This window comes from Coloeus monedula, assembly GCF_965178545.1.
Source record: "Coloeus monedula genome assembly, chromosome: 2".
In the NCBI taxonomy this organism is placed as follows: domain Eukaryota; kingdom Metazoa; phylum Chordata; class Aves; order Passeriformes; family Corvidae; genus Coloeus; species Coloeus monedula.
In genome coordinates, this window is record NC_138782.1 from 17,276,206 (window position 1) to 17,293,493 (window position 17,288).

At 37.8% G+C, this 17,288-nt stretch overlaps 1 protein-coding gene across 4 annotated transcripts in view; it reads right to left on the minus strand.

Annotated features, from left to right (window-relative positions):
* The window catches only part of LCLAT1 (lysocardiolipin acyltransferase 1), a 115,404-nt gene that overhangs the window by 67,170 nt on the left and 30,946 nt on the right, over nucleotides 1-17,288 (minus strand). For 2 of the 4 annotated variants that reach the window (XM_082277224.1, XM_082277225.1), the window contains 3 exons: nucleotides 15,937-16,057; nucleotides 9,877-10,045; nucleotides 7,535-7,733 (listed from right to left, as the gene is read on the minus strand). In XM_082277224.1, coding sequence (XP_082133350.1) covers nucleotides 7,535-7,733; nucleotides 9,877-10,041 — 364 coding nt within the window. In that variant the 5' untranslated portion in view covers nucleotides 10,042-10,045; nucleotides 15,937-16,057. Of the gene's footprint in view, nucleotides 1-7,534; nucleotides 7,734-9,876; nucleotides 10,046-15,194; nucleotides 15,355-15,936; nucleotides 16,058-17,288 lie in introns of those variants that run through there. The other 2 variants (XM_082277223.1, XM_082277226.1) reach the window with 2 other exon arrangements.

Below are 17,288 nucleotides of genomic sequence, written 5' to 3' on the forward strand. Positions count from 1 at the left end.
TAAAAGGCCCAACTATGGGGTTTGCTATTATATCTATTCATCCTCTCTCTTTTCTTCCACTGCATTATTCACTGGTTTTTCATAGCATTATCTTGGTCAAAAATAAAAGCCTTACTCGGTGTGCCTGAATTCAACAGGGTTCTGGTCCTGATCAGGGCTTTTGAGGCATCAGGGAACCAGACATCCAGCCTTAATAAGGGAAATCACTTGGAAGCTCATGATCCCAATGTACACAAATAATTGGGCCCATTATCAGTTTGTTACTCCAAGTGTTTTGCTGCATAAAATTACCACAAGGTGACAAGTACGCAGTTCTGAATGTTCCCTGTTTCAAAGATCTGTGGGTATTGAAAAGATGCTGGCACATAGAAAATCACACAGGAAGCCAGAGCATAAAGTTACTGTGCATATACACTGCTGAGTTTTAATCAGTATAGACTGATAAGCATGTTTCTGCAAATTCAATTAGAATTGGGCATTTTGCTGTTGTTCCTACTTCCTAGATAGTTTTATGTCTAAAAGCCCAAAGCAATTTTTTTCCTTTTTTTTATGTTCAATGTAATGGTTTGAGTGCACAAACTAGGAAAATAAAGAAAAAAATGCTTCTTGAAACAATCTTGTAAAGCACAGTCTCTGCTCCTGGCAAGTTTTCTTTAACCATGCTCTTTTCCAATAATTTAGTTAATAGGAGTATAATGAATTGAATGATTATTACCTGATTGGGTGAATTCTTTCGAGCAAATTACAAGACAAACTAAGACATAAAATTCACCAATATAAATTCACAGTAGTGTTCCTTGTTTTATAGTGAATCATCTAATTTAGTCTATTTGTTAATTTGATTCCATCTATTTGTGAGGTGTCTATTTAAAAACCACCATGTTTTTGCTACTGCCTTGCCCTATCAGACTCTGAATATTAATCTACATTGGTTTAAAATTATTTTTACAGTCATGTCTAGTTTATATATTTCATACATATACATCCCATGTAGTCTACCATGTATCCTACAGATAATCATCTCTTCCAATGTATGTGAAACCTAAACCTTTTTTAACTTGTTCTCATGGATTTGTTTCAGTACCAAATTATTCCAAATTTTATGTTCATTTCAGTCACATTCAAATATTAACACTTTCTGCATTTCCTTTACTCTGCTTCATTCTCTTGTGGAAGAATATAGGATGTGCCAGTACAAACCCCTGCTTTAGCTTATTGTTTACTTACAACACAATAAGAAGCTTCTTCAAACAAGGTTTGCAGTACAAGATTTCCTTGTCAGGACAAGAACAATGCTGTCAACGAGCTAGTCAGATACAGTGGCCTGTGTCTCACCTGTGAAAACACAACTGTGGAACCTTCTACAAAGAATATTCCATTGAAGAATTGGTATCTCGCAGCCAAGGAACACACACGGAGTGTGTGAAAGCATGTGGGAAAAACCCATTACAGTAGTAGCAGAATATGTATGTGTATATAAAGCATCCAGAGATAGACCATTTTCTTGGAAAGTATCCTTTTAATATTCAGTGCCTTAATTGTGGTTCAGAAGGATGTTATTTGGACACTTCATATTCAAAAATCCGTTTCATTTCCTAAATTATGCCATTTTAATAGAATATGGACAATTAGATGATTAACTCTACCATTATATTAGTGCTATTCACAAAATGCTATAAATGTCATCATGGACTATTAAACTGCTTCAGTTACAGTACCCATCTTAAAATAATACTTTGAATTTTATTTGATTTGATGCACTGTGTAAGATCAGAACAACATAACATAACATCACTCAAAAGTAAAGCAAACTAAAGCAAAGGCTCTGGGATGGCTGGAAAGTTGCTTTTTCTGATGCATTTTAAAAATACATCAATACAGTGAAACAGCACATGAAAACCTAAATATTAAAAGAGATGAGTCTTGCCCAATACGTATCTGGAGAAAAGCCCCACGTCACTCTAAAATCTCCAAAGACATGAAGAAAACAACCTCCAGTTGTGAGACTGTGAGGAAGAACAAGCAGGCTCTACCAAAGTGTGAGACTCTCCCACAGATGTGTCATCTGAACTGCCAGTCAGGAATGGGGAGAGAATGAAATAGCTCTTCCAAAGGCCTGCATCCTCTTCAGATGCTCCATCTCCATGGAGGGCCATGCAGGTAACCCAGCCTGAGGAGCTGAGCTGTACAGATGCTGCATAACCCACTGATAACAGCAAAGGAATACAAGTTGGGAAAACGCACCAACCGAATCCTGCTCTTATTTGTTCTGTGAGCTTGGACAAAACAACCTCTCCCTCTATCACTTATTGTTTATAAAATGGGGAGAATGAAAGAAGTTAGCATCTGATCTCACACTTCTGATGTGCATTTTGGAGAGGCAAAGGGGTAGAGAGCAAATGGAGTCCTTACTACATAGAAAGGATAAGGAAAGTTTAATGGAACACAGGCGAGTTGGCTTTGGTTGTGGGATTTTTTTTTCCCTGATGGGGTGGGAGAAACCTCTTATGCCTTTGCTGGATAAGACAAGCTGGGAAACAGGCCCCTAAGCTTTTCTTCCTTACAAAAGAAAAAAAATAGCATATAAAGTTACAGCCAACTTAAGCTGCATTTCTGGTGCAAAGTAATAATCCTTCATTCACACTTAAAACTTCTTCAAGAGAGTCTTCACCCGGAAAAACTGGCAGAATAACAATTGTGCTTGCCATTACAGAGCATACTTTTCAACTTCTACTCTCAAAATCACGTAGGATAACAACTCTATGGTAATTAAGTCTGGCAGCTTGTAATTGAATTGCTAGAAGACAAAACATCACAGCTCCTCAAAATTCTCAGCCTATTTTAATGTAAGATACTTGACACAGGAACTATACTATAAAGTTCAGTAGGCTACAGTTTAAATGTTTTAAACTAATATGCTCTGTTGGTAAGAACTTTAATGTAAATCCAGCTACAGCCTGAACAAAGAAGCTTTATGCTGCAGCATTTCCATCCCTACCTATGGAAGTAGCTGTGGCAGCATGAACACTTCCATGCCAGTATAAATGTGTACAGATCCTCCACAGCACGCTGCTTTAGCTATACTCCAATTGAGTTAAGTGTTAAAATTTTCTAGGCTTAGTGACAACAATATTTTACTTCATGGTAGCTGATCCATCATAGCTGTCGGTGTGCATGCTCTTAGCCCGTGGCAAAGGCAGGATAATTTGAGTTGTTTTGCCCTGCTTCATTGAAAACTAAGATGACTCAAATTACTTTGAGCTTGCTTCAGGCGAGGCTCGCACACTTGGACAGCTATAATGGATCAACTGACGTGTAGTAAAAGATTGGTGGGGCTAAGCCCAGTGCTGAAATAGAGCAAACGTCTTTTTTTTTCCCCTGGCACTTAACTTGAGCCTTTGAGAGCTACAACATGTGAGTGAACAGATGAGTGAAAAACAACTAAAAAGCTCCTACATCTTGCAATCTTCTCTGAGAGCAGTGTTAGCCACAGAATAACCTGAATCCAGAGATAAAGATCTGGACAGTCACTCGGTTATCTTTGCTCCTAATTACTCCAGGCTTGTCAGCTTTGCTTGTTCTCCTCTTTTTTCTTTGTCACCTTGTCTTTTCCTTACCTGTTCCTGTCCCAGTGTGCTTCAACTATAATTCCCTCCTTTAGCAGCCTTAGTGAGCCTTTGCAAAACAGGGAAGTCTTCAAGATATGTCCATCAATGGTGCCTGCAACACCTGCATACTTTACATTTGTACACTGAATTATGATGGTATTTATCTTTTCCATCTGCACTAAGCAAAACTAGAACTAGTATTATCTCATGTGGCATCCATGCACTGACATTAGTCCCTCTGGTTACCCTCTCTCACTTTTCCAAAAATTTATCTGATAGCGCTCAAATTAACCCCAAATTTCAATTTATTTTTCACATACATGTTGAGGCACATTTAACCACTAAACTTCAAATATTAGTTGAAGCTCATCCAAAACATTTTGTCCATCATTAAAACACATACCTCTTTCCAGTGAAGTCTTACTGGTTATCACACGAAGACTTTCACAAATGAAACTATTAAGAAAAAATCAAAACTATCTCCTGGTCATTATCTTGTCATCTAACACGGACATCTAACATACCTTGTATGTTCCTTGGTACCTACTAGAACAGTATTCCATAGTACATTCTGAACATGACTGCACCATGATCGGTATCACTTCCAAAACCACTCCTCATTAACTGAGAATAGATGAGAATATTAATTGTTCCTATCCATTACAAGTACTGTAGAGAAGCCCTATCATGTCAGACCATGCAGGAAACTGTCAATGCCATTAGAAATTCTCCTTGGAAACTGATACTGCAGAATGTGTCAGTAGCTTCTGATGATGTCAGATGAGAAACTGCAGCAACAGCCAAGAGTAGAGTAGCGCTCCCTCGAGACACCAGCTTTGGCAAGATGTACTGAAATGCAGCAAGAATGTTTCTGAAATTGAGATTACTGAAATGTAATATCTCTTTTTGAAAACTTTACTGCACACAATTCATCAAGTCAAAGCTACAGTTCCAGGAAGAAAGGACCATCTGTTTTTCTTTGGACTTCTTTTTTTAAAGCTCACCTTTAATCAATTTTAAGGTTTTTTTCATACACTGGAATGCAAAGAATTAATAACTTAAGAACTAGATAAATGACTCAATGTGTCTCCTTGAAATACTGAATCCTCTGATTTTAATTATAATTAACTAGAAAATAACTGCCTATTTGTAATACAGACTCATTAAATCTGATACCTTTACACTTTTAACCTACAAAAGGGGCCAGAAGAACTCTAGATCTATTTCCATTCCCAGCTTTGCCCTTCACCTATCATATGTGCCATTGGAAAGTGCATAATCTCTCACAGACCTATTTTTACACCCAAATGGGAAACTACTTATGACAACAAACCTGCTATGCTGAGTATAGCAAGGCTTTCAGAAATACGGATATGGAAGATTTGCATTACAAACCTTATCTTAAACATAATTTTAACTTTAATGCTTGTTTAAAAAAAAAAAAGCCTTTGAAAGATCATCAAAATATTGCACTGAAAGAAATATGGCATATTCACTCAAATACTTCTGAAACTCCAAGCATGACTACCACTAGGTTAAGATTTATTTGAAGTTACATTTAGCCAGTATATCAAACTTCCCTCATCCTATACACTTGACTATGTACAAATAACCCATATAAATATATGAAAAGATAAAACTGAAAGACATGATGAGAGTAGCTCCTTGAATTTCCACAAATATTGTATCTTAAATGACCAACATCTAAATATCAATAACATGCAGTGCACTGAAATTGTCTGGTTGATTTCCAAGTGATCTTCTGGCTTTTACAAGCTCATAAAATGGAACTTTTAGTTAAAAACCACAGCACACAAAAAACAAACCCAAAACCTGATAAACACTTATTAAGGGCCTATCACATAACACAGCAAGGCTGGGAGCAGTAAGTGGGAGAAATTCTACTGTCACTGATGAGATTCAGGGTTGTCCTTTTTAGACACTATTCTCTGCAGTGATCCTGCCCCAACAAACTTCATACAGATTCATCTTTTTCCATCAATCTTCATTTAATCCAAGAGTGCCACTTTCCAACAATACCCTATTTACATGGCTATACAGAATACTGTATTTTTGCAAGAAAATGCCACCCAAACCACAGCCTGACTGAACACAGAGACATGCATTTCTAAGGCCTCTTTTTAGATACACTATGATAAAGCAGAAGCTTATCTTTCAGAATTTTAGGACATAATGGCTTCAGTGAAGGATGCAGTTTAGCTGAATTCCCTTCCTGTGACTAATAACCCAACAATAACAGTTTACTGAAAAATAAGCTATAATTCACAAAATTGCAAAGAGAGTCCTCAAAGTCCATGTATTGTGGACCATTCTTGGGGATCTGGCATAAAAATAGTGGTTTATAACACTCCAGACCCAGGTGTCAGCTCTACCACCAGAAATTGTCATCGTGTAATGCAAAAAAGAGGAGCAAATGTCTGCCTGCATCATCTCTACATCACAAAGTGGAGTACGAGCCCAGAATTTTGTTAGCAGCTTAAGCTGCTACATCAGAACAAAGATGGCATTGTGGTCTGTCAATACTGACCTGACACAGATCCATCTGCCTGAGCCCACTGATCAAATCTATTAGATGTGCTCAGTTTATGCAGAGAACTGAGAATTGAATTTAAAAAAAAAAAAAGTCAATCTGAAGAACTTCTAACACTATTTCAGGAACTAAATTTTACCAAGCATAGCTTAGCATCCAAGCTCCTGGAGCTGATCTTCCAGTTTTATTAGAGGCATCAAAAAGCACACACACAAATGGTTTTTTTTAATAACAAAACATATGTTACTTTTGAAGAGAGAAAGCTATGAATCTTCCCCCAGTATATGCCTGACTTCATCTTCCACCATTGCTTTAAAAAGTTGCATATGCAGCTGATTCCAAGATTTCAAAACATCTCTGCTGTATAATGAAGATACCTAAATACGCATTTTCTCAATTCCTGTCACATTAAAAGAGATTTGTCAAGCAAAATTGACCTTAACATTTGGCTGTTAGGGGGAAAAAAAAGCGCATTACCCTGTTTCTGCTCTTACTTAAAGAGGACTGAATGCAACACAATGCAGCAGTGAATGCAATACAATGCAACCACAGGAGAGCTCCTCAGGATGGAATCCTGCCAAAATTATCTGTTCAGATAAATGGCCTGACAAAAGGCAACCATAAATAAGGTTACTCGTTCGACATCATAAAGTTGACGCATATCCTGCCCAAGCTAGTTTTGTATAAAACAGCAAATAAATCTAAGAGATAAATAAAATGCAGAGATGCTTTTATTTCAGATAAGCCTGCCTATTTATTCAGAAACCATTCGTGCAACAATTTTTGGACTATCTGAAGCAATTTCTCTGAATACGTGCAACTCAGATCTGTTTCCAGCCTACATCATTATAAATCCTGATGATTTCACATCCTGCACAGCATATATTGCACAGCCAAGTTCAATTTAAAATTAGTTATTAAAATGAACCATTAACTTTGCAATTGCCTACAGAGCTTTTTTTTTTTAATCTTCACAATAGTATACATTGGATAATGAAGAAAGAAGCTTGATGAGAGCATTTGAAACGTGGGGTGAAATGGCACCCAAACCACAATGCTGAAAGAGACTTTGAAAAACTGAAAATCATTTTTCACCATCTTGAAAAATGCCTTTGGTCTGTAAAGCAGAAATATTTTTACCTACAAGCAACAGCAGCACATGCAGTATCTTAAAAAAGAAATGTTTAGGCATGTAGTCCTCCAGGTGTCCTCTGGAGATTTATGGTTTAATTGCTCCACATGCCACATATTTCACACAAGGTTTTTTTTAAATACTGAAACAGAATTTAAACCTATGTCTTTTAGCAGGTTATGAACTGTGCTGGACATAATTTAAACATACTTTCCTTTCAAATGAAAGGGTTTAGTGACATACCAAATCCCGGAATGCTTTTGAGACTGGATTTGAGACAGATTTTTTCAAGTCTGAGGTAGCTGTATCGCAGCAGGCAGTTCCACAGGAACATCCAGTCCATTCGTGTGCGATGGTTCATGATAATGACACTCCTTTCTCCAGGAACAAATCCATCTCCAGTGACAACCACCTTGGCACCACACACCATTTCCAGCAAGGCCTAGAAATAGTATCGCAGTTTTATGGCTTTACTCCCAGAAGAAAAGCATCACCCCATTAGCAATAAAAATTAATTTGAATTATATAATTTCACTTATTCACTCACATTACAACTGGTAAACAAACTTCTGTTTTCTAATAAAGCAGCCAGCTTTCCTGCAGTAATAGCAGTGTTTAATGGAAGAGGAAACAACAATTAAGCAGCACTTCTTAAAAAGCACTCTATTATCATCACTGCATTAAACTTACCTTTCCCTGGTTTTCCAGGAATACTATCATGTAGGAATATAACTGAGACAGTATGGATTATAACTTGGTAGGTAATCTAAAGAGAGATCAGCTGCACAAATCTATTTCCCCTAAGGTCAGGGTCACTGGCAGCACACTGTCCTACCCAGCCAGCACAGAAAATGAAACCAGCAAAATACCACAGGACCTCTATAGGCCTTAACATAAAAAGGCTTCAAATTCCCTCCTTACCCTCTCTTCCCCACTCTTCCTCAAAAGAACTAACACTGGGGATTTAAACAGAGCTCTAGAAAGTAAAACAACTTCTGTTCATATTTCTGCCAACTCTGTGTGTGCCTAGCATAAGCCAAACTAAACTGAACAGTTAAGACCCACCTCACTGTCCCATCCTGCTGACTCTCCTAGAAAGGAAATAAAATGTGATAGCAGAGTGAGGAAGGGGGAAATTTCTTACATCACAGAGGTCAGGGTCAGAGTTTCCCTGCTGGAGTCCAACTGGTACAACAGCACTTTATTGTTTGGAGACACAAACCAAGAACCTGCTTCTCCTGACTAAGAATGCAGCAAGTGTAAGAATAGAAAACTAAGGCAGACAAGGTCCGAGCCTCAAAATGGTTGGATGGAAAATCTTTTTGAGACTCCTTTCTTGAACATATATCCCCAAGATTCTTGAAAGACAGAATCCTTTTCACAAAGATACTAAAATTGTTTTGGTTTAGCTCTAGTGTGGGCTAAAAAAATCAAACTTCTAGACTACAAAAGTTATCACAAACTAGTTGTAATAACCCAGAATTATAAAGCCCAGGCAACTAATCAAAGAAAAGACCGGTATTAGATTTTGGGGAGTTTGATATTATGGAAAAATTTGAAGACAAACAGAGAAAGAGTTATTTTGTGACACTATCAGTACTCAGTTTAAATTTCACCATGACAAGAAATAACCATCTATTTCCTTTACTGGTGATTACATCTGCCCTCCTAATTTCACTACATTCAGTAATGATAAAAACAACCAGAATTATAGAAAAAGAAACAGCTGAGGCCCCTTTAAAACACACAAGGCAGAAACAGCAAAAGCAGAAACTATTTGATATACAATATGGATAAAACTTCCTTTATGCCACAAGATATATACACTTCTGCACACCAATATGGTATTTTGCTTCAGAAGAAGTTAAACAAATCTCTAATGGCCTAGAGGAACACAGTCCCCTCACTTTTAGAGAACAGAAGAAGAGACATATCCCATTCACATTGCCTTTCCTTTGGAACTATTCAGGGAAGAGCTTTGTTATTGATTTCCAGACTCATACAGCTGTAAAGTTCATGTATTATAAGTGAGGAATACCTAGTTTCTAGGGGAAACTCTTCTTTTTCATCTGAAAACACTTATCTCTAATTCAACTACAGGGGCTAAATTCTAAAATGATTAAGTAACAGAACAGTGAAGGTTGACAACAATGTACCAGACGGGACAATTTTCCTAATAAAAAATACTTGGAGCAGAGTCCAAAGAAAGAGCTTACAAGACAACCCATTTAGGAAGTTTACCGTTTAAAAAACCTCCTTCTGTTTAGTAGTGTTTCACCTACTCTTCTCTGCATCTGACACTGGATGGAGATATCACAAAAAGGCCTTTTCAAGCATAAAATTAACACACAGCATTAGCTGATATATAAATTAAACTGTGAAAGAGGAGGACTGTAAATAGGCACACGGTTTACAACACTGAGCTAAACTCTAAGTCTCCACAGATAGTAAGTGTGTTAAGGCCTGTTTAGACAGAAGCATAAATAGCTTTAAAAACCATAAAATTAAACCCAAAGTGTTAGTGAGCAAGCTAAATTGTGGGATTATTTACAATTGCCCAGCCCTTGGCTCAAGCTGCCACTTACCACAGGGAGTGTGAGCCAAGTGGCCACAATGCAGTCGGTGATCCAGCGGTACCAGGCTGGAGAGATAAACATCAAAGGCAGAAAAGGGCCCAGCATGAATATACTTCCAAAGAAACTTCCCAAGAATAGTGCAAGTGCAAAGTACATCCCCTTCCATGACACCATGGCTCTGAAAAACAGAGTTGGCATTATGTTAGAGAGACAAACTGAAAGCAATTACGTAATTCTTCAAGTCTGCAAGCCCGGTTTGAGGTAATTCCTCCTTTTTTCCATGGCTAACAACACAGGACAACAGTAAACACAACCAAAATGTTCTTCTTCCCAAGCAGCAGTAAGAGAAGGACCTTATAAACACAGTGATTTGTAAGGTGAATTGGGATATTAAAGGAGCCATAAAAGTATCAGCTCCATAATAATTTCCTCCCATTACTACAATATGTAGTTCCACTCAAAAACCTTCAGCAAGCTATTTTTCTTATCCAAAGGTACAAAAGGGCTATACAACAGAACATCAGCTACATCAAACTTTTTGGCCATTATCTTTGTCTGTGTTGAAATACTAATGTTGCCATTTTCTAAAGACAGGAAACTTTGCTTTTCTATTTCTCCATCACCTTTCTTCTTGCTAAACACACAGCATGGCAGAAACTCATCTTCCCCATCTAACAACCATCTGCATGTCACCTCCCTCACAAACCACTCAAACCTGACAGGACTGAGCAGTCCTTTCAAACACCAGTTCCCTTCTCATCCCAACAGGGCAGGCAAGCAGTGACTGAAACCTCCCGACCCACCCTGGCTTAGAGCTCATCACTTTTTGAAGTCTGCTGCACTTCAACTGCCCTTATCAGTTATTTTCCAACTTGCTGAACCAAAAAGCCAATAGCTTTTGGGTTTTAAGGCATAGTCTAGACTTGAAATATTTCAGTGTCTGTGCTATCAGCTACACTCTCTTATTATAAATTGAAATGCACAGAACACTGAGCTACTTAGTGCATTATGGCAGAACACTCAGCAATCCTCCAAGCATGTGTAATAGCTACAAGCTTTCACAATTTAGCAACTACTACCAGCTATGACGAAGCGAATGTGGAAACATCAATTCTCTAAATTAGGGCCTAAAAATAGACTGTTTTCATCTATTTAGGACTCAGCCAATTGTTTATAAAATCAAAGGTTAAGCAGAAGTCACTTTTTAGTTACTTTACTGAATTCCTTTTTTTGACAGGCTATTTTAGAAATTCTAAGAGCTCAGATAGACAGGACTTCAGGACAAGAAAAACAGGAAGCTGGTGGGTTTAATTTTAAAATGAGCAATGGAAAAGTAATCCATTAAGCCTTGTGTACTGTAACATACATGATTTATCTCAAGCATGTTTTGTACAATGTCCATAGCAATGATGTTTGCAGAGCAAAGTATTTGAGAGTCAAGAAATGGCAGCGCTAGGGTTGATAGCAGATTAAATTTGCCTCTGCTACTTCATGTGGACAAGTAACAAGATGCCTTTGAGATACTTCTAGGTTTAAACAATTTTCTGGACTGTATGGTAGTTGGAAAAAGGCTGAGACAAGAGGCCATGCAAATTTGTTAATATAAGAAGGATATAGGAAGCTGTATTTAACTTGACTTCTACAGCACAGTAAAACCAGCAACACTGAATACAAATGTTTGCTGATAGCTGTATCAGAAAGATTTAAACACAATGAAATTTGAATTCAAACAAATACATTTTACTTATATGCTGGAGTACAGAGCTCTCTCCTTTCTGCCAAAAGCAGGAACTAAATAATCATGTCTGCACATATGCATGCACTAAGTAGGATCAATTCTGACCCATCACGGGAACCTTGAAGGGTAAGGCACTAAAGGAAATGTTCCACCTGACTTTTTCTATTTGTTACTGCAAACCTCTCTGGGGAAAGTCCAAGATAAAGGCAGAAGAGGACAAAAAAACCCCCAAACCAAAAACCCAGAAAAAACCAGGAACCAACAGAAAGGGGAGGGGGGGGGGGGGGAAGCATTAGCTGCAGCAAGACCAGAATAAAAAGCCTTCTCTTGACATCAAGATTTGAGACTTACTGCAAAAAGCAGCAGACAGAATTAAAATTCTAAGTGCTTGATCTAATCAGGCATTTTTTGAGTAACAAATATATCTAAACAGCTGGAAACAGCTTTATGACAGGTAAAACCCACTAGCAGACACAGAACACAAGTTTGTTAGGCTTTAGCCTGGTCCTCTGTGAGGCTCTCAGGGCCATCAGTCAGATGCAGTGGCATTTGCCAGACAGACACCCTGGCTCCAAAAGGCTGCCAGACAACAGGGATGGAGGACATGTTCCAGTTCCAAACACCTGACCCAGGTGCATACAGGTACCCCCAGAGCTAACGAGAGGAGACATTGCTCTGTCATCCTTCTAGACTCTTAGAAAATGTGGGTCACTTATATAGGGGTTGTCCTTTTCACAGTTCACACTGGTCCTTCCCTCAAATTATTACACACAACCAAAGATTCAAGGAAAAAAACTTTGTTGTATTTTCTGTGAAAGACTGTCTCATAAACACTTTCTTTTGTTTCTTTGTTTTAGATGAAAGCATCTGAGCTTTGGAAAAGACCTGAGGAAGTTCTGAATTTCCTCTTCAACCAGCACCCAGCAGTACTTTTACATTCCAGTGTATATATTACAAGTTATAGTGCATTCCAGTGGGTTAAACACTGTAGTGTTTATTTCTAGACACAAAAGATACCATGTGTGTTTTCAATCAATGCCATTTATCACTCTTAAAGCCACATTTTTAGAGTGATAAATACCGCATTTTGCTTATTGCTTCTATATAACACACTCTATATCTTTACACGTGCATTTACCTAGGATAACTGATAGACTGTGACTTTGTCTCTGAATTACCTCCACCACAATGAAGGGGAGAAAGGGAGAAAGTTTCAGCAGATCCAGCTGGGAGTGCAGGGCACAAGTTTGTAAGGGTTGAGGATGCAAGGTTGGCACAGCTGCGCCAGGCCAGGCTCTGCACACCCAGGCTCTTGTACCCAGTTTATCATTCCACACTCCTACCACCAAAGACAAGAGGGAACTGACTCTATTTTCATCCTTTTGCATTCCTCAGCCCTTAAATACCTACCTTAGAAAAAAACTAAGATATGTCAGCCATCCCAAATCTAACATCTGCATTCAACAAGTAACAGCTACAAATCAATGCAAAATACATGCCTGTAACCTCAAAACATGATTAAAAACCAGCCAAAGAAGGGAGTACTTAATAAGGACTTGGAAAATGATCTAAAACAAATGTGAAAAATCTCAAAACAAAGAAAATTGGAGCTTACTCATGTCAGAGATTAGACACCCAAGAAATGAATTACAGGATTTGACAGGAAGCCTGAATAGAACCCAAGCATTTTCAAAGTACAGAACTATTCTCTTACTGCTGCTGTCAACTACCTCTTTCTAATGCAGCAATCACCCTCAACACTGGATTTAGAATGTAGGATGGCCTTTATGCATCTTAAAGCCACTTTCCACTAGTTGTGTGGGTCAGAGTTGCAGGGAGACAATCAAAAGTATTTTACAATTCAGACTGAAAGCTGCAAACAGTGATAAAGACAGCACCCTCATACTGGGCTTGTAGTTCTTCATCTATTTCATGGCAGAACTCCAAGTTATTGGGGTACTGTACTTCACATGTTCTTGTTGCCATAGCAGAAGGAAAACATGCTCTGTCTCCAGGTAACTGGAAACAATAATTCTTTAAATACAATTTTTGCTTTCTATTTCAGTTAATTTGAAAAATTCTTGGCTACAAGGGGAGAAAATACTTTCCCAAACGGTTTTTGCAAACGTCATTTTTATTAGAATATTTACTTGAAATTATTTTGATATTCTATGCAAACAAAACGTTTGCATAGTAACATAAAGCAAAGCTACCTTCTTGTGATCGGATTTTGGCTTGTTTTGTTTAACATCTAAATGCTTTTATTGAAGGTACAGCTGAAATGACAGACAAACCACAGCTTAATGTGATGCTGATGATTTCAAAAGGTTTTAAGCAGCCTGTTCTCTACAAAAAACCTTTTCTTCACAACTGCTTCAGTGGTTTGTAAGTGGGCAAAGGATGCAAAATAACTTTATCTGATAAGAAACAAAGAACTTCTAAACTTAGAGATCTAAAAGTTTCAGAATTGTCAAGACTCACCACACGATTCACCTTTCCTTAACACTCCTAGCTAATTCGAAGTTCTTGTACAAACAGGTTAATTCATCTTCCAGGTTCAATGTAATTTAGCCTCAGCATAGCATTGAGCAACACTACCTGACAAACAGAGCCAGCTGCCTGATAACTAGAGAAATTTTCAAGCACTTAGTACTATGAAGCGAGCAAATCAGGTTTTATTACACCATTGAAAAAATAAATTCTCTTCAGTGCCAATAAAACAACAGTGTATGATCACTGGTCAGCACGTTTCCATTCAATCAGCACGGGCAATAAAACTATTCATTACTCTTAAAAAACTGAATGGGGAATACTAGGAAGTGGATTTAATGCTTCTTCCAGAAGAAAAGGTAAACATCTTCAATTAAAATCCAGCAGAAACTCACACAGACAGCCAGTGATGCCTCTTCCCTAAGAGTTCTGCAAAGAAAGCCAGCACTTAACTACAAACTGACTTAACTTCTGCATTTCCTCCAAGCAGGGCAAGTGAAACAGGTGAGCTGGAAATTCCAGCTCCCAGATTCAATTTTGCATTCGGAAACATAATTTCCAAATCAGAAGACACAGTTTTCAAAACAATTTTTAAAACCTTTGATCCGGATGATGTAAATAGAAGTTCCAGGAGGTGGGCAAGAGGGGAACAAAATTTGCCAACTACTTAGTAGCCCATAAAACAAACCAGCAAACGAATGACCCAAACTTACACTTGCTTACTGTTTTTTTAGGTTACTAAACAAAATCATCTAGACCAGAGAGCAGGCAGATGGACAACCCTTCCCAGCTTTAGTGATGCAAATAATGAGACATCTGAGCACAGTGCCCACTCGACAAAACATCAGCCAAGCAAACAAAGTTTGAGTGGAAATGACACATCCTAGCAGAACGTTTCAAGTCCAACGAAATCACCAGGCTTTTTCTATTTGAGCATTTTATGGTTTTCTTCCATAACAGCATTTCAAAGGAAATTTTTATCAATTCCTGCACCCAGAGCAAGAAACTAGTTTCTATGCAGCAGCATATTTAAAAAGAAACTTGCTCGCAGCAAGTTTGCTTAGACTGACTCAGTCTTATTTCCAGATCTACAACTCACCCCGTCTCTTTCATCACATAACTTCTCACTTGTGCCTCAGTTAAAAGAACTGCAGAAATAGAAGAGGTTCTAGGGGAAGCAATGGCAGGAGGAAGCTGAATTATTAATTGCAGAGATATCCACTCTAATCAGAAGTCCACGCAACACAGGCAAGAAGCTCCATCAGTCTCCACAGAAGTCCTTATGAACTACATTTTAGGTCTGATCCTTCTCTCGGGCACTTGAGTATTTTAAGGAACATACAAATATGGCACAGATCACTATCACTGAAAAAATATGTGAAGAAACAGGCAGTTGACCACCAAAACTACTTCCTTTTTATTCAATTCTTGCATTTAAAAACCTTGAGAGATACATGCATCATAAAACAATATAGCATAGGGCAATAAAGGTAATTATCATAACAAGCCATACCCCTGACAGTATAGCAGATATTATCTTACACATGCACTAAAGTACAATACTTAATGAGCAATTTCCGTAAATATTACAAATAAAATATGATTATTGCTGCATCTTACGATTTATTATCTCTTTTATTTGCCAAGACTTAATCTGACTATTATAATTCAATAAAAAAATTAATAGAATATTGAATTTGCTCTTCCAAGTAGTTGTGTCTTTCCAAATGCAAAAATCCTGGCTGAGATTCTTTGCAGTACAGCCTTTAGACACTGTAAGCAGATAATTTAGTCAGGGTACAGACATCAAATCAGTCTGATGCTTTTTCACCCTCCTTTACCTGTTCTCTTTCCACTGTTGCTCCAGACAACCATTAGACCAAGAAAGCTTGAATGAGAGCTTGAGCTAAGGTATTTGAAATCATTTGTAAGAGGGTATCATGCAATAGCTACAGCTGCTTCCTGAAAAAAAAAAAAAAAAAAAAACCAATGATTTATGGAAAAGTATCTTGCTTTTATTCCTTACTATAATCAGAAAATCTAGATGAATTGACAAATTTGCTGCAGGAAGAACTGCACAAGAGCTTTTACTCCCAAAAGCTACCTCATTTTTTTTTGTTATGCATATTGCACAGACACAAATAATTTTGAATTACTTCTTCATGGCCTTCCATGCATAGAGTTGTGCTCTGCATTATCCATCAAGCTGCTGGGGCCCCATAAGCCTGTATTAAACAACAACCAATATAAATAGAGTGCTCTGGCTGACAAGTCATCAAGAATAGGTTTGGCAGATGAAAAACAGCTGCTGTATTCCTCCCATCTCATCTTTAAATAAAAGAAACAAACAAAAAACCAACATAACCTTGCAACAAACATGGAGCAGTGTCAGTTTTAGGGGTTTATTAAGTACTTCATATAAAACCTGCAGGTCAGCTTGAGGCCCAGTCTACTTTTCAGAAAAGTTACTTGTGGTCAACAGCTGGCAAATCTGAGTCCTCTGGTTTTCAAAGTCTACAGCAGACCAAAAAGCTGACCAACACTGATGGATAACAAATCCAAGTAAAAATCATGAAAAACAGATAAAATATTCCACTTTGTAACTGGAGATGTTACAAACAAACCAATAAATCAATTTCTTATTCCCCTGCATAAGAGCACCCCAACACTTTAGTTCAGAGCTATTCTTGGTGGGAAGAGGTGACATTTATAATTTCAGAAGTGTCTATTTCACAATAAAATCCTCAGTGGGGGGACAGAAATAAAGGACTTCATGCTGAAGAACAGTTACTCAAATAGAAAACTGGTAGTTTTCAGAGGAGTATCTTTAAATCTCTGCCACTGGCACTGAACTAAAAATCTCTTTTAGAGAAGGAGACATCCATGGAGCTTCTAATGGCTTTTTTGCCCTCATCAAGACAGAATTTTTTCATCAGGTTAACAACTCAGAAGAAATACAGGAAAGGCATATAAATAAAACTCATATAGCCTAGGAAAACCAGTGACTATCACCAGGACAGTAACAGCATGATAGCTTATGCTAACTCATATTATTCAGGGAGTGCAATTATGAAAATAAAGAGGGGGGGATGTAAAAGCAGACTTTCAGAGGCCTTCAGCAAGGTAGCCAACTTGGAGAAAGTTTCAGTGAGAGCTCTGTATTTGTGACTATCCTTTACAAAAACTTCTCTCA